This window comes from Diachasmimorpha longicaudata, chromosome 2 (assembly GCF_034640455.1).
Source record: "Diachasmimorpha longicaudata isolate KC_UGA_2023 chromosome 2, iyDiaLong2, whole genome shotgun sequence".
Classification (NCBI taxonomy): domain Eukaryota; kingdom Metazoa; phylum Arthropoda; class Insecta; order Hymenoptera; family Braconidae; genus Diachasmimorpha; species Diachasmimorpha longicaudata.
This window is the reverse complement of record NC_087226.1, coordinates 1,095,101-1,113,587: the sequence shown is the minus strand read 5'-3', so window position 1 is coordinate 1,113,587 and position 18,487 is coordinate 1,095,101. Positions and strand designations below refer to the sequence as shown.

Genomic DNA, 18,487 nt, shown 5'->3' with positions numbered 1-18,487 from the left:
CCGTGCACGGTGACGCGCTGAAGGCCAGTTTCGAGGCGTAAAGCGCTGATGCTGCGCCCCACTTATTTACATAAGTTGAATATACGTGGATTTATCCACTGTGACGTGGTATTTTGAGACGTCACGGGTCCTCGACCGTTTCGCGGGTTTTCGAAGACTTCCACCAGACGGGAAGTCACCTCCAGTGGCGAGAGTCCGGAGAGAGCAGGAATTAAATTATAGGGGGAGATGTTTTTTATTTTCTCGGTGCCTGGTGAGCAAACGGATGTCCGTGCCACTACGCTCCGACGAGGGATCCTGTTTGACCCCAAGAGCATCGTCATCAGATCCAAGGACTAGCCGAGAGATGTCCTCAGGCTTTCCAGGATAAATAGCCAGGATCCATGGTGGGGAGTGTCCCGTCGGCTGAGATGGTGGTATCAGAAGAGAAGGGGAAGGTCTCTCCGAGGAGAGGACGCCGGATGTGGGCAGAATGTTCCGGAAAGATCGCCCGGAACTAGCCACCGAGTTATTGCCAGGAGCAAAGGCGCCTGTGCTACCAGGGCAGGGCGTATGCGTTCCGGGCTAAGGGCGCATGCGTTACGCACCAAGGGCGCATGCGAGGCAACGCAGGGCACCTGTCGCGCAGTCCTGAAAATTTATGATTGGCGGATGATGACGCCACTACCTCCTTCCCTTCTTTTATCGCCGGCGTGAAGGACCTGTTGCGTGCGGCACGTGTGCCGTACGATCACTTCCCGTGTGGTGGGCCTGATAGTGAGCATGTGAATTAATCTGTCCCGGGTGTGAGAGGAATTTCTGGAGTCCTCGGACAGTTGGTTGAGCGTGGTGGCGTCTCATCATTATACCAGGCATTTATTGTTTTTAAGATTTTGTATTATATTTTTTTGGGATCTCTCGTGGGCAGAGATTCGTCGGGAACTAATTTCTTTTGGGGACGTCCCGTACGTCCGAGTCCTAAAGGACTTTTAGTGAGTGTTTCCCTCACCGAATCTCTGGCCACTCCGATCAGTGTTAAACTGAAAATCTCTCTCTCTCTCCGGTGTTATATTTTTGGAAAGGACCATTCGTTTTTATTATAAGATTGTCATTTTGGGAGTTTTGATCGTTGTGATATATTGACAGTACGCTTAAAGTTAATTTATCTCGAGCCAAGGGGGTCGGTTAAGGAATGTGAAGGTCGCGTGACCTCGCTGTTGTTTTGGGTCATTTCGCTCCTCGTGATCACATTCCTTGGCCTGGGAGTTTTAATATCTATCACACTAGATTAATCGAGTCATCAGCTATTTAATACAGATTTGGGCTACGGCCGTCACGACAAATTGTTATTCAAATTCCGACACGCTGATGGTCAGCATTCCGACTATTTTTAATTTAACATTTGATGAACGGCCAGTGGGTTTGCTAGCCCACTTGTCCCGAATTATAGTTTCTGTTTTTTTTTGTTTTATAATATTAACTCGAGTCACGAGACTAAAGAGTGTTAATCTCCGGTACCTGATTTAAGGGGATTTTATTTTCAATTGACCAATGACTGTTTTTTTTGTATCGAGACTACTGATGACTGGTTATTAAAAATTGTGCTCCCCACAAATTGCTCGAATGGGTTTCTGTGTTTTCTTTCATTTATTTATTTTTCCGAACATCCCCAGTTGCATTCCCTTTTCCAGTTTCGGTGGATTAAAACTCTCCGCACTGAGCGCCGGGAAGAATCCGAGGCTGCATAAGGGAGAAGGAGTATAACGGTGGTCATTCCGTATAATGACCTGGCGCCCAACCAGGCGCCAGGCTATGGTGGTTGATTTGATTTTGAGGGGTTAAGGTGCCAGATGGCGGGCGGGCGGACGGAGGGTTCCGTGAACTTCCCGAAATACGTCACACCACATATATTCATCGTGTTTAAGTTTCCTTTCTTCATATGTTTTTAATTCCGAATAATATGTGCCACGTTCGTTTCCTCGTATTCTCCGGATTACAAAACTGAAATGTCATGGAATTTCGGGGCATAAGATCCCTCCCCGCCGGGGAAGAATATTATTACTGATGATAATTTTCTTCTCTAACCCTATCTCACCAATAATTATATAAAAACATTCCTTTTTTTTACAATATTGTCTATAAGTATGTACAATTATATCCTTCAACTTCCTTATGGGAATTATGGTCCTTGTACGTCCATTGCTTCTCTAACAGACGTAGGCTAGGGTTTCCGGCACCAGCAGTGCAGAGATACTCCTAGTCCAAGGACAAGAACCACCATAACCATTGAAAATATTGATGATGGGTGTAGTAGAAATTCTTGGTGGTCGAATTTCGTCTGAGGGGTTCCTAGATCTTTGCAAGTTCCCGATGAGGTTTGTTAGTCGAATGTCGCTCATGTTATGGTCTTGCTGTTGCAATTGCGTAATAGTGTCATTGTTCAATGTCAGGTTTAGTCTAGGTTGGATATGATTCTCCCAAGTTATTTCTTTTGATTTTCGGCCACGGATAGTGAAATCAGGAGCGATAACTTCACAGAGATTTTTTATCCGTATTATCCCTGAACCTTGAAGTGTGTCTCGAATTTTCCCCTCTCCACAAGCTATAGCAATTGCCTCAGGTTGCGGTGCAACATAGAACCATGCGTTAGTTTTCCGCATCTTGATGAGTTGGAGACCTTGTAGCCGTAGATGTCTCGTGCTACACGTTTCCGGTATCTTATCTGGGCTCCAGCACATTCGTACTTCGCATTGACTAGTGTCTCTCATTTTTGGAATCGGCAAAGAGTCACTGCATAAGTACTGTTCCCGAATTTTCTTGCAGTAATTCAATTGTCCCACGGTCATTGGCACGTACTAATGTGTTGCGCCATGTATGACCAGAAGCGCATTGGATGCCTCCAAGTATGAGTGATACTCGCTCGTTGTCCGTACAGGAATGCTATGCATCAGCATAACGTCGAATGTTTGGAAATCCCCCAGGGGTATTTCTATTACCGTGATGATTTTCATGCCAACTGCAGATATGTTGACAGTTGATCCCTCTTGTAACTCATGTATTCCGGCTACCTACAACTCAAAGGGGAAACTTAAATCCTTTGGTAATTTGGCTGTTCTGAGAAGATCGACTAATCCTTCCTCTGTGAACACTCCTGTGTCGAGTATTAACCCCTTGGAGTCGGTCAGCAGTTTTTTAATTTTGAGGCATCCCGCATAACTCCAGTGTAGATGACCTCGACCACCATAAAATGCTCATCTACCCGTTGCCTGTGTGCCAACTGTTTGTCTTCATCCTTTATTTGTGTAATAGATTTCAACAAGATATTCTCGTTCTTCTAAATAATTTGTTCCGTATGAGCTAAATGAAGAAGCGTTGAATTAACAATCTGCAGCTGCTTTCCAAAACTATCCAGTGTCCGTTTGATTCCAGCCTCCAAACGTGAAATCCTCTCCCGTATTTATCATTCATGTTCAGCATCCATAGTTCCGAAAAGTGACTTGGCTACTGTGCCCAGGCCATTTATAAGACCTCGACGGCTCTTTTTCCTCGCATTTAACCCAAACAACGCCGTGATGACGTGTCTCGTCTCCTCAAAATCGACAATCCATTAATCCACGAGATAATGCTTCGTATAATTTAGATGTTCGTATAATTTAGATGTTTTTGCAGTTGGTCAGCTCTCACCAGCCATGATGCACCATCCGTGCTTGCAGCAATGGTCTAGACATAGTTGCTAAAATGTAATTTCCCAATCGGCTCAAAAGAAATTCCCGGGGTGTGGACGAACCCCTCAATTACATATTTCTCCCCCTGAACTTCCGCGATGCTTCCCAGCATCAGCCACACAGCAATAAATTTAGCGCATTGCTTGATTGATTAATCGAAAAGTTAGTTGAACTTTTCAATTTTACCTGACGTGGACGATGTCGCCAATCCGATGGCCACCATGTTCGATGACGAAGCACCCTCGAGTATAAAAGTGACTGCCGCCCCGTTTTGGCCAGTCTTCCACAATGTGAACAGTGAACAAGTCAAAATCCCGAGAATCCACATGAACGCCGGAAAGTGCTTCAATTGCGATAGATTCCGGCACACCGTTTCCGACTGCCTCCAGCATCTTTCCATCGATGTGGATCGAGTAAGAGCTTCATCACCGTGTATTCGGGGTCGGCTTGGCTCGAATCGCTCCTCGAGGAACCACCCATGTCTGCGACATTCCATAGATGAATTCGTATTTGAATACTTGGTGAGTACAGATACCTCCTTCACCATCCTATTACTCTGCTCATAATTGGACCCCTGAAGTCTCTATTTTTCCTAATTCCGTGCTATTTTTGGAATTGATTGGTGTTATAGATGCCCCTACTGTCCCGGGTACGTAAACCTGGAATTCAAGGCCAAGATGAGGGAGTGGAGGGTCCGCAGCAAGAAGGATCTCAATGCCCTTTGGGATCTCCCCGTATGCTCCGACATCAAGGCTGGTGTAGAGGATGTTTTCAACTTCCGAAGACTTTTTGGTGAAACTCCAGCTCCACAACCGTGCCACGTGTCCCAGTTCTTGGACGATAGCGGAAGAACGTGCGACAGTTGTGCCTCCTATCTGTGGGATTACCCAGGCTATTATTTTATTGACGATAAGGTGATAGTACGTTCCCTTAACGAGTCTGTAACCGGTTTTAACCCCTTAACCTACAATGACGGGCATAGCCCGCGTACGATGGTTGGGCCAAACCCGAATTTTACGGGCATAGCCCGCGGACGGTGATCGGGCCAGAAGTAAATATTACGGGCATAGCCCGCGTACGGTGATCGGACCCGATGTAAATATTACGTGGAATATTTGATACGCATTTACAGTCTGATGCAATAATTGTGGTAGGCGCAAGTATTACAAAATATTTATTTATACAAAACTCTCTTCGACCCTCAGCCCTCTTCGACCAATTCATTTGGATTCTTGGTTTCTTTATCTGTGCCATTATTATCGTCAATGCAAAATATCTTTTAATTTCGGTAGAGCCTACAGGAAACCAGGTTTCGTCAATTTTTCGTCTTGTATGTGGATTTTCTCGTAGTTGATTTGCATACTGATTTGTTTCAGTCACAATATTGTTCCAAAATATATCATCAAATGTTAGATTAAATGTATCAAATTCTCCTCTACTTCCTCCTAATTGACATAAGGCTGCCTCGCTTATGCCAGGAGTCATTGTATAGTGCCAGATTTTTGGACTATTTCTTCTTTCGTTTCAAACCCAGGACTCTGGTAGTTGATCGTCATCGGATGTATCATCAACAATTATTCGCCTATACTTTCTTCGAAATTTACATATTTCGTCACTACTGTCACTTTCATTAGCAAAATTAATAGCACAATTCTCACTATCTTCATCACAAAATCTTTTTCTAGAGAACATCTTGTGGGTTTGCTTCTCTAGAATTTATGAACGTAAATTTCGACGTGCGAATGCGATCAAGAACTACTGGAAACTAATTACGATATGAAGAGATGGTAGAAATACATCACGAGTCTTGTCTGTGCTATCTACAAACCGCGACCGCTCTACCACGGGCGATGTCCGTCATGTTTACAATTGCCCGGATCGGCGTGTACCCAAGTCGTGCGAACGTCCCGAACGCTGTGCGAACTTGTATACAATTTCGGCCCAACATCTTCGAATCTAAATCGTAGGTTAAGGGGTTAATTGTAAATGGTTTAATTGAATAAACGTTATACAACTTCAGTCCTGGTCTTTCTCTGGAAATTTTCTTATATCCCAGACAAGAAAACTTCAGCGTTTTATACAGGGTGTAGATCAGGTAGAGAAGAACAGTGAACAGGCTTGTTTTGGGGGTGATTCTGAGCAGAAAAGTCCTTTTCCACTTTTCGCTCGGACGCACCCCTGCAGAGATATGGGGGTGAAAAGAACGACCAATGGGGCGCGAGCATTGCGCGGCTCTCCGTCCGTGTGCCGCGGGTAAGCAATGTGCGTGCTTCCCCTTCTCCTCGGGCGGACGTTCCATTCCGCTAGTGAGTGATAGAGAGAAGGGGGGGGGGCGCTAGGGTGATTAAAAACCGATTATTATTTACATTAGTATTATTTATTAAAAAACAAGATTCTGAAAACCGCGGGCATCCCCCTTGGCGTTCCAAAGCTAATTGTTTAAATGTTAATTATCTCATGATGCAATAGCCCTACAGTGTATTGTCAAGAGATCTGTTTAGTTGAGGAACGTGATGTTTGGGTGGTCAGGCGTCGGAAAATTGGAATAGGTGTAGTGAGGGTGAGGTGAAGACGCAAAAATACTAATTTATGAAAACTTCGTATTTACTCGTCACCAGTTGTAAAAATTATACAAAATTGTACAAAGTTCGTTGAAATTAACCCGTGTGAATTCGTTGATAGGTGAGTTGCAAAAATAACGTTGAGAGTCGTTGAAGGACGCGAAAAGATCCAAAAGTTGACTGATACGTTGGGTATACGGTGAGTAACTAACTTGGGGGGGGTCCCAAGTTCGTTATAGAGGCGGATGACCAGTGACCCGATGAACTCCGGAAGTGTCCGAAATTCATCGATCACTTGTCGTTGAGGTGGGGGGCGTTTTTTCATGTCTACTTTAAACATCCCGCCCGCATTCATCAAACATGATGAATTCTCTGTTGATGGTAGTCTCTAGTTGTCATCTTGTTGGTCTGCTGGTGTTGGGTCCGTTGGTAGCAAGCAAAGTTTTGCTATTGGTCGGGTGTATTGATGTCGTTGCACCCGAATGTTCTGCGTTGATGGTGATCCATCTGGATTCGTTGGGATCTCTGCGGTTGCTGTGAGCAGTTCTGCGACTCTCACTAGTCCATCAGCCCCTGGCCTTACCGCAATGACTCGTGCCAGTGGCCAACGTGCTGGAAGGAGATCATCATTGGTCATCAGGACCATGTCTCCCACCCTGATGTTGCGTTGCTGTTGATTCCACTTGTAGATGGAGTGGTAACGTTGAAGACACTCCCTGGACCATCTCGACCAGAATTGTTGTATTTTCTGGGTCACCAGATTCCATCGTGTGATTTTGTTGATATTTGTGTTGAGTTGAGATGGCTCCGGGAGTAGTTGAAGAGCTTCTCCGATGAGGAAGTGTCCTGGTGTGAGAGCCTGAAGGTCATCTGGGTCATCCCTCATCGGCACAATAGGCCGTGAATTGAGACAGGCCTCGATTTGTATCAGGATCGTGTTGAGCTCTTCGTATGTGAACGTTGTTGTTCCTAATACTCGTCGTAGATGATACTTCGTTGACTTTACAGCGGCCTCCCACTTGCCTCCGAAGTGAGGAGCATTTGGTGGGAAGAATTGCCACTGGGTTCCGTTGAAGGCAAGAGCAGCTCTAATTTGTCGATTTTCTGGAGATTGTTGGTTGTAGAGTCTGTTGAGTTCGTTGGCTGCTCCTTCAAATGTCGTTGCATTGTCGCTGTACATGACAGCTGGAATGCCTCGCCTTCCAGTAAATCTTTTATATGCTGCGATGAATGCATCCGCTGTTTGTCTGTTGACCAGTTCAAGGTGAACAGCTGAGGTTGTGAAACACACAAAAACCGCTATATGAACCGTTGATGGTTGCGCGTTCGTTGGTCTCCACTTCAGGATTGGAAGTGGCCCTGCATAGTCCACTCCAGTATGCAGGAATGGTCTTGAAGGCGTTGCTCTGGCTGTTGGAAGTTGACCCATTAACTGTTGGGCTCTTGTTGCCCTGAATCTGGTGCAGACAGCACAGCGCAGAATTGCTGCGTGCACTGACTTTCTGCCACCAACGATCCAGTATCGTTGTCTGATGTGAGCCATGGTGAGTTGAACTCCTCCGTGGAGTGTTTTCTGGTGAGCTTCGTTGTTGAAGAGCGTTGTCAGGCGAGATTGTCGTGGTAAGATAATTGGATGAGTCTCGTCTGGATCAAGCAATGAGTTCTTTAGTCGTCCACCAAGCCTGAGAATTCCTTGATCATCAATTCTCGGGGTGAGCTTGGCCAGTGGATGTTGGCGAGGTAGTTGAATATCTCTGTTCAAGTTCTGAAACACAGATTCAAAGTATTGGTGTTGTGTTACCTTAACCCAGAATGTCCTCGCTTCGTTGAGTTCTATCGTTGTTAATACTGGTGATTCAGGCGTTGCTTGTCTTCGAAGTCGTTGTATGGCTCGATTCATCGTTGCGGTGACGTGTAATACTTTGGATAAAGTAGAATATCTGTTGAGGAACTCTGCCAGTGGATGCTGCCTAGCTTCAGCAGCTACTGGGTGAGCTGTTGCTGGTCTCTCTTCAAGAGACACCTCCGTTGGAGAACTGGTTGTATTTTGTGGCCAGGCTGACGGCGGCTTTGCTAGCCAGTCAGGACCTTTCCACCAAAGGTGATGTTCGTTGAGTTGGCTCGGTGAGATGCCACGTGAAGCGCAGTCAGCAGGGTTGTAAATCCCACCGACATGTCTCCATACGGCTGTTGGTAATGCTTCCTGGATTTTCGTTACTCTATTGTGAACGAATTCCTTCCATCTCGATGGATGGCTGTTGATCCATGCCAAAGCTACTGAAGAATCAGACCAAAGGTATGTCTCTCCGTTGATTTCCAATGTGCGTTGTGCCCAGCTGACAATTTTTGTTAGCAGAAGGGCCGCGGTTAGCTCCAGGCCTGGAATCGTCAGCTTTTTGATGTGAAACATCTATAGGCGCACCCCTAAACTGAATCGTTGGCGTGGCGAAACTTGCCGTGGCGAGCATTCGCCAGGCTATACTATGGTATGCCTATCTATATTCTGTGTAGTAGAGTGTACGGTGTGGCTTCTCACTCAGTTCGACGTTGTTGTTTACTACGGTACACATAACCTGCGTTTTATTTAATTTTTCATTTTAATTTTTGACAATAAAATATGTGTGACAGTGATAACTCAGAAGATCAAAGTGATCAACCTTGTGCAAAGAAAGTGAAACTACACTATGGTATACTACCAAGTCATCAGTAAGTAGATCGTATTTTTCAAGTCTCCATAAATGTATTATTATATTTTTATATTTAATTAATTATATTCATATTAATCATATTAATAATTTATATAAATTATATTAATATTATCTTCAATTAAGTATTCTTTTATTATTCATGAAGGAATTAATATAGAAAAATTTATTAATAAAATTTATATTTGCAAATCCTTAGTCATATATTGCAATAATTAACTAAGATTTGAGTTCATGAGTATATTGAAGCCACACTTAAAATTTTTTTTTTTTTGTGTATTTCAATATCATATTGTTTTAAATATTTCAGTTCCCAACAATCATCCGAAGGATCACAAAATATTATTATTGAAACTGGACGTCACCCTGATCAGTTAAACACAAGGCATACTATCAATGTTGTGTAAGACTTTATTAATCGAATAGTACCAGACTATTTTAAACTATTGCCTCTATTGGAAATATGTGTTCTTCACATGTTAAACTACAAGACGGAAGTGAATTAATTATGATTGTAATATATACATTTCACCTAATAACAAAATGGATCATCTCATTTCATTTTTACATGAAAGGTTATTTCCTTATAGTCAAACAGGTTCAATAATTCTTAAAACGAATAAACATAAACTACCATTATTTTTAGCTGCATATTTCAGTGTAAATTTTGCAAGAGCTGAATCAATGCCATTAATGACATTTCTTCAAAAAGAATTTCAATGGCAAATCAATAACGATCCAAAAGAATCTACTACCAAATATGAAACAACAATAGATTTGTGAGATATCTTGATGGTGTTTCATCCAATACTTTTGTAACGTACTTTAGTTATCATCGACCAATCGTCACAGTAATACCGGCAGAGGAAAAATCGAATATAACTATTATTGAAGCCACAGATGAAAATATTTAAATTGTGGCAACTTGATACTAATATCGAATTTTTATATCATGTAAATAAATGTTGATTAAATAAAGTTACCATTTACTGTAAGAATCTCGTAATACTTCATTTTTTCATTAGGCTATATTTAATTCCTGTAATAATATTATCTTTTATGCATATTACTTGTACACACACGATGTTTTTCAGTGGTGCAACTCTTGTTTTTGCACACATCAAGCTGATTGTTGGTGTTTCGTTGTCTCGTCGAACTCGTAGATAAACGACTGCTCCCATGGCAGCTGTTGATGCGTCGGCAAATCCATGTATTTGTACGTTGGTAGTCGTTGGAGATAGATTTAGCCATCTTGGGATGGATAGTTGATTTAGTTGCGTGAGTTCCACCCTGAACTCTTTCCACCTTCGAACATAGTCGAGTGGAAGTTGATCATCCCAAGCGAGTTTGAGCAGCCATAGCTCTTGGATGAGTATTTTTCCTCGAACAATGACTGGTGCGATGAATCCAAGAGGATCGAAAATTTGAGCTATTTCCGATAGCAGTACCCTCTTGGTGAAGCTCGTTGAGTTGAATGTTCTAGATTTATATTGAAATAAATCTGTTGCTGGATGCCAGCACAATCCGAGCGTTTTGATGACTGCTTCCTCGAATTGCACTGTACCTGCCGGTCCCGTTGACAAGTTGAGCTGTTGGAGTATCTCTGGGCGATTACTGGTCCACTTTTGAAGTGGAAATCCGCCCGCCTGGCAGATCTGTTGAAGTTGAATTATCATTTCTTGTAATTCTCCCTCAGAGTCCGCTCCACCGTAAATGTCGTCGACATAACGGCCTTTAGTTAGCGGTAGCACTGCTGCAGGGAATCGTTGACCTTCATCGTTGACGAGTTGAAGAACTCTCAAAGAGAGCCATGGAGAGCATTTCTGTCAATATGTGACCGTTGTTAGTTGGTATGTCACAAGTTGTTGATTTTCGTCTATCCAAAGAATGCGTTGAAGATTCCAATCGTCAGGGTGTACGTTGATTTGTCGAAACATCTTAACGATGTCGGTGCCGAAGACGAGTCGATGTCGTCTCAACCATGTGAGTACATCCATTGCATCCACTTGGAGCTTTCCGCCCGCGTGGAGGATGTCGTTGCGTGAGATACCCGTTGATGTCTTGTTGGAGCCGTTGAAGACTACTCGAAGCTTCGTGGTTAGCGAATCTTCCCTCAGAACCCCATGATGTGGCAGGTAGTAGTTTGTGGCTGGTTCTGATACTTGTTGTATACGTCGCATGTGATCAAGTGCTTCGTATTCGTTGATAAAGTCATAGTAGAGTTTGCTGTAGTCAGGATTAGCGTTTAGTCTTCGTTTCACCGACTGGAGCTGACGAAGCGCTTTATTCCTCGATTCTCCGAGCGCTGCTGTTGATGTGCGAAGTGGCAATCGCACAATGTAGCGCCCAGACGTGTCTCGTTGATGAGTCCGTTGAAAGTGTTCTTCACACTCTAATTCGTCTGGTGTGAGCTCGTTGGTTGGATTTGTTGAGATTGGTGGTTCTTCCTGGACCCAGAATCTTTGTAGAAGCTCCGTTAATTGTTCGTTGGAAGATCCCCTTGCCGCGGATAAGGAGGTCCTCGTTGAATACGTTGTGTTGCATAATGGACCGGATAAGATCCATCCGAATGTTGTTAGTTGGCCAACTAATTGATCATCGTTGGATTTTTCAATCCCGTTGCCGATGATTTTCCCGTAGTTGTCAGCTCCGATAATTATGTTGATAGGTCCAGGTGTTGAATAGTTCTCATCTGCCAGTTGAAGCTGCTGCAGTGATCCGATTGATGCAGATGAGCCTGAGAACGTTGGTAACCGTGAGGTTAGCTTTTGCAGGATGTGGGCGTTGATCTCAACTTGTTGAAATGGCTGTTTCGTTGATTGGAGCGTGATTGCCACAATCCCTCTCGTTGAACATGCGTGTTTTCCACCAATTCCGATGAGTTCAATCGTTGAATGTCGTCGTTGTAGTTGAAGTTGATGCACCAGGCTTTCCGAAATAAATGAAAGCTCTGAGCCTTGATCGATGAGGATTCTGGCGATCGTGTAGAATCCGCTTTTGGAGAATGCCCTGGCTTTTGCCGTAGCCAAGAGCACTAGTCGTTGATCCGTTGATATGTGGGAGAACTTAGTGTCCTCTACGTTGATCGATTTCCGTTGAGTAGATTCTTCGACTTGACTCAGGGGGGCGTATATCCCCTGGCTAGTCGTTGAAGCTGTTGATTTCTCGTTGACTTTAGTTGATTGTGTTGATGTTGAACGACCTGTTGAAAACGAGTGAGGATCAATGATCTGAGTGATGAATTAGAATTATAATAAATCAAACACTCAAACCTGATTCCGCACTCGTTGATGGTTGCTCTGGACCGCTGTTGATTGTCGCTGTCGTTGGTCTCTCTCTGTCTGTTGGATCCATGTGCAACAGCGTGTGGTGCCTGTGTTGACATTTCATGCAAGATTTAGTGCACTTGCATCTCGTCACCAGGTGTGTACCGAAGCAGTTGTAGCATAGTCGTGTTGTTGACAGATGCTCTAGTTTTTTCTGCGCTGAGAGGCTGAGAAATGATGGACACTTTCCAAAGAAATGCTTGGCGTTGCAGTACGCACAGCAATCAGCAGGCTTAATGTGTTGAGGCTCCTTTCCTTGAGCTGTTGCTTCGGTGGCATAATAAACGCGTGCTCGAGGTGGTGATTTTCCACGTTGAATTTTCTCTTTTGGCCGTTGAGGAACCGTTGGTTCGTGTTGATCATCTGGAGTCATGCCTCTTGCTGTTGACTCCAGGAAGTTGACTAACTCCTGCAGAGGTATGAAATTCGTTGATGTTCCCAGCCTCTGTTCCCACGTGGTGCGAGTATCAGCCTCCATTGATCGTTTGAGCAAGTGAAAAACGAATTGCTCGCCAGTAGTAAGTGGGCACGATTGGCGAATTTTCTTCCAGGAATCGCCCCCCTTCCCCCTTTTTTCAGACGTGTCCGAACACGTTTTCCCCATTGTCCTTTGAGGAGGACGTCGCCGCTCTAGGGCCCCCTGGGGTGAGGGTCCCCAAAAAATGTCATTGTTCGACAGGAAGTGGGTGGTGGGTGGGGGGTAACGGTCACGTGATTCAAAAGGGCGGGAGTGGGGGGAAAGTGGATGGCGTGGGAAATGTGGGTATATATGGGGAAAATGAAATAAATATGTAATACATAATTTATTGAGTATATAAATCATTTATTCAGAACTTATACTTGTATGAGGGGTGGTACATAATATTAGGGATTTAAAAAATACTAGTAATCAAAATTATTGTTATTATTATTATTATTATTAAATTAATGCAAATGGAATATATTTTTTAAAGACCGCTGGTTACAATGCAAACTACCTTTACCAGACAAGTTCTGAAAAGGCTTACTTAAATTTCTACGATTACAATTGCGTTTTTGAATAATTTTGTTGAACATTTTCATAACAATGCGATCGTTACGTTTTGTGTCTGAAGTAAATAGTTTATGAACGGACTGTAAAGACCGATCATTGAACAACCAGTGAAGCACAACAATGCAGTACTGCCCACAAACATCAGACGATATATCTTGGAGTCTCTTCTGGCTCCATTCATAAACATTGCAATTTCGCTTAAGGCGCTGAGAGATTCTTGTATCGAAGGGTGGCATTCCGAAGCTGTCGAAATAGATTCCTCTCCTATTTGAACCGAGGTAAACGGCAACCCAGTGACTTCCTGCCTGATTGTGGTTGTCGGTGTTGATGATGATAGCACAGGGCCGGGGCCATGTCCAGGGGACACGGTCGGCAGGGTAGACACCTCCAATACATGCATCTGTGTGCGGTAATATCTCCAGGAGCTCAAGTGTATTCATAGAACGTCGGTAATCCGGGAAATGAGCGTTGGTCTCGTTCAGCAGGTTGAATGCAACTAATGCAATCTTATGCTGCGCGCCCATTAAGTAGTCCTCCATTTTCATCCACTGTAGTCAACAATAACCTGCCTTGTGGAATCAATTTCTAGCAAATTGTCATATTCGGCGTACAACAGACAATTTACATTCTGCTCTGTTGCTCTATTGAAGCGAACTTCAATGCGAATACTTCCACTTTTCACCAGATTCCAATGGCCAGCGGAACTTGCAGATAAATCAGGAGTCAGATCGAACGCGAACAAGCAAAATCCATCGGAATAGGCCGGACGAGAGATGCTATTTCCATGGTCGCTGAAATGTGTTCCAGTACCAGCAAATAGGGTGTTGAATGCCTCCACATCTAGGCAGGCACCAGAGGTGAAACTTGGCTGCAGAGGGTTTGTAGGTACTTGGCGTCCATCGACATTCAGGCATAAAAAGTTTATCCCAAAATTTTGAAAGTTGAAGGGGTTCTTCTTTCTCGATGCGTTGAAACTGACATTGTCAACAAATCCCAGTATGATTCTTTTAGGTAGTTGACCCAAAATGGCATTGTCTATTGTCTCCCCCATAATCCCCCGATGGAGAACAAAAGATTTGACCTCCACCCGTGTCAAAGGATATTTCGCAGTTGTCTTTGCAAGCGTTTTAGCGTGAGCTATCGAAATTCCAGGGCTGAGTTTCACACGGCGAACTATCAAGGAGGCTTCTTCTATATGCACCTTATAATGCAGGGGAGTAGCGTCCATAAGGCAAAAGTCGTCCTTTGCACGGATAAGACGAACGCGTAGCTCTACGCCATTCATCAAAAACTTGTCTTGATTGAACACGTCACAATGTAAATGTCCCAGTAGATCAAATGCTTTTCCACCTTTAGTAATTGCCTGACGTACGGCTAGTCCATCGTTGTTTCTTGCATCACCCGCCGCTACAGCAATAGAATCCATTGCACCATAGCTATCCGTAGCCCAAAGAGACATTCCAAGATGTGAGGACTTTGCATCGGTTCCATAGTTTAGCAATGTTTCAATGTATGCTCTATAAGCGTACAGGTTATTTGGAGGCGTAACAACTTTTTGGTTGAAATATACATCCACTTGGTTAAACATCGAATGTGAAAAGTTATTCACAGGCCCAACAGAGTCGTCTAGACCAGCAGAGCCATCGGGTATCAGGATTCTGGCGCGAACTTTGATCATGGTATGTGCCAAATCAATATATTCTTCTCCATGGCCTGGTACGATGAATTCAATTGGGGCATCGTCCGACAGCGTAGATACAGGATTATAATAAACAAATTGAGAATTTTCAATACTTGTTTGGGTAGGTGGTATGGTAAATAGGTCCAGCTCCGACTTCACACACTCAGAAGAGTGCGAATGTAGAAACGACATGATGATTAGTTGAAAATATCGTACAAATCACGAGTCTTCCGCTTTGATTTATGTCTTGGTACTTTTTTCACCTTCTTGCTTCTTTGGTTTGCAACGGGTCTTTTCTTTTTATTCTTCCGAGTTTTGGATGTCTTGGCAGATCCACGGCCAGTGAGCTTATGAGAGGCGAGGCGTTTACGCTTCCTCTTATATCCTGAGCCACGCATCATGGTCCCAATTTTGTCCTGGGCCCTCCTTTTCAATTTCAGCCCAGACTCGGCTAATCGGTTTTCTAGCGCCACCTTTAAGGGCTTGCCATTTGTCACTACATCCCCAACAACGTTAATACCCGCATTGAGAGCTTCTTTACCGACAGCTCGGGCTGCGCTTCCCAGATAGGGCAGAATGCGTCGAAACAGACCTCCAAGGAAAGCACCAATTCCATGACCTCGTTGATAAGGACTTCCAACGAATATCCTTCCAAAATCATTATATCGGTCCACTGTTCCTCCACCAGCTTGGTTTGCGTAATATGCAATGTACGGGCTCATTTTTTAGTCAATCAATCCGCTTGAAATGAAGTGTCACGTTCAAAGGACCATACTCGAATGGAATCATATCACCCTGATTGCATCTTATATCTATTTCAATTGTGCGAAATGAATACCTCATCAACGGAATATAATGAGGAGTGGAAAACGTAGTACAGTGCATGGCCCCATAGGTATACGTAGAAGCGCTGAATGGTACCACTCGTAACAGAGATGACTGCACGTCACCTGTTACGGAGGGTACACAAAGATCGCTGTAGATGAACAAATTCGCAGGTAAACCTCTGGCCAAACTTGCTGGTGAAGATCCTTGACAATACGGCCTAGCGTTTGTGAGGCTGTGTATACGTCTCTCAAATCCCAACATATCGGATACTTTATCGGAAAAGTCTATTGCATGAACTGTGCTAGTGCAGTTCCTGGAGTTGCAGTGTTTTACAATTTTCACAAAACCTTGTTGCGCTAAATATTCAAATCGGATATGAGTACTCAAAGACGGAAAAGTATTCATGAACCCCACTAAATCTGTTATATCTTTGAAAACTGCAGTAGGTAGAAAAAATGTTTGTACCGAGTTTGTCTTGGTCTTTTTGTCGATTGAATTACTAACGAAATTGATTGGAGAATCTTTTCCATCACGTATATGTAAAAAATTGCAAGGAAACTGTATTTCACTCAGACCCACTACCCATTCTCCTTCCAGTTCAACTTGTTTTGGAAGCAAGGTCGTGAATTTCGATGCTGTATTATCAGGGTGATAGCTCATGCTGCTGTTGCTGGGGAGCACCATATAAAATTCGTTTCTCTTCATTTTTTCCCAATTGCATGCAGTTCTGCAGCAGGTATCCAAGAATCAAACTTATCAGGATATCCTTCCCAATGAACAAGAACCTGCTTATTTTTTCCTTTTCCCTTGGAGCGTATGACACGTTCCACTATGAACTCGTCCTTGTCCGTTGGTTTATTGACAAGCACCAATTCTGGTTCGTAGAAAAATCCCTCAATTGGTTCGTCAGCAAAATCCATCAACTCGTATATCGGCAATGATTGTTTGAAAACGGCTTTCGTTATTTTGAATATTTCTTTACTCCAATTAGTTTCATATCCTTTCTCAAAGATGCCTTTCGTTCGACTGATGCGTACATAGTCACCAACTTTATATTTAAAGGATTCTTTACGTGGTTTCTCCGTCTTGAATCGACTTTGTATATTACGCCATACGTATGGTGCATTATCCATAGTCACAGCTGCAGGCGCCATCTTTATTGAAGAATGTCGCGAGTTGTTATAAGACTCGACAATTTGTTTCAAAACATCTGTATACTTATATGTTCGACTATGTGTAAAGTAACGCCACATACGTTCCTTCAATGTCCGATTGAAGCGCTCCACAACTGCAGCTTTTATGTCGGGATTACGTGCAACACGAAATTTTATTTTCTTATCAGAAAAAAATTTTTGGACACTGTTGGCCATAAATTCTTTTCCCTTGTCCGTTTGTATCGAAACAGGAATGCGCCCTCCATTTGTATCCATTATACGTTTGAAAGCTTCAAGAACCTGTGATGCTGATTTGTCTTTCAATGGCTCTACCCAGGCAAATTTACTCAAGACATCAATAACTACAAGTAAATATGAAACCCCATCATTATATGTTTTTAATGATCTCAATTCAACTAAGTCAGCCTCCCACACATCATCAATGTTGGTTACTGTATAATGAAGACGCGGAAATTTACGCTTAATGGGTCTATGAAGGGTATAAGTGTTCTGAGCATTAAGCCAATTTTTTATTTCACTTTCAGGTATTTCTTTCTTATATTTTGACAAAATATTTCGAGCCCCTGTGTATGCCTCAGGCTCTGGAAGGTCAAAATATGTCCTCGAGAGTTTTTCATTGTTCAAAACGGAAGCCATGATGTAACTTTGTCGGTTTTCGCAGTGTAGGGAGAACTAAGCCGGGGTTTTTTCGAGTTTTTACGGGGGCGATGAACAGGAGGAGTGCGTGATCTATAGCTTTTCCTTCTTCTATCTTCGTCTACGGAACTCTCGTCCTCTGAAATTTCAGGTTCTCTTCGATTCCTAATGTCTGGCAATGCTGGTGGAGGCTGATGAAACTTGGGATTACCCAGAAACTCCCGAGGGGTGTTCAGGCTTTGGAGATAAACGGCAAAATGCTCCCATCCTTTAGCTGAATATGTTTTCCGTGCTCTGACAACATCTTGTATGAGATCCACAATATTGACACCAGGAAATGTCTGTCCATCCAAAGTCACTTGTCCTTTTGAATTCCATTTGAGTCTGTTAGCAGTATCAATGGCGTCAATGTATTCTAGTATACCAGCGGCTTTTCGCTGATATACTTTAGGTACAGTAGCAACAATAGCTTTTGGGTCGTATCGTTCAGCGGTTTCAGTTTCGACGTGGGCCTCCGTTTCTAACACCGGCGTTTTAGTTTGTTCTGTATAAAACAAATATCGCCTCAGAACGTCGTTATACAACTTCCATTTTTCATGGTCATCTCTAGGGCTTTTCGAATTTAAAATTTCCAATAGCTGGGTATCTAATCTGCTTGTAACAGTGCCTGGAGTTTGCGCTGATGGCTCAATTTCTTTAGCCAATTCCGTTAAAACATGGTGAGCATCAACATGTGAAGAATTTTTTTTTTTTAGACGCTCCACGCTCTCCTCTGGTACAAGAATCATTTTACGTGCATGTTCCATCCTTATACAATGGCTGAGATAAGTGCGCTTAT

The 18,487-nt window shown here is 43.3% G+C and overlaps 2 protein-coding genes across 2 annotated transcripts; both read right to left on the bottom strand.

Moving 5' to 3' along the window:
* Positions 1-6,653: 6,653 nt before the first annotated feature.
* Positions 6,654-8,675, bottom strand: LOC135172669 (uncharacterized). Its single transcript, XM_064138887.1, has one exon. It carries the CDS (start codon positions 8,673-8,675, stop codon positions 6,654-6,656), a length of 2,022 nt encoding a protein of 673 aa, XP_063994957.1.
* Positions 8,676-9,991: 1,316 nt separating this feature from the next.
* LOC135172668 (uncharacterized) lies at positions 9,992-13,868 on the bottom strand. Its single transcript, XM_064138886.1, has 5 exons — positions 13,675-13,868; positions 12,243-12,865; positions 10,890-12,172; positions 10,053-10,793; positions 9,992-10,009 (listed from the first exon to the last, which is right to left on the bottom strand). The coding sequence occupies exons 1-5, from the start codon at positions 13,866-13,868 to the stop codon at positions 9,992-9,994; spliced, it is 2,859 nt and encodes a 952-aa protein (XP_063994956.1).
* Between the last annotated feature and the right edge of the window lie 4,619 nt (positions 13,869-18,487).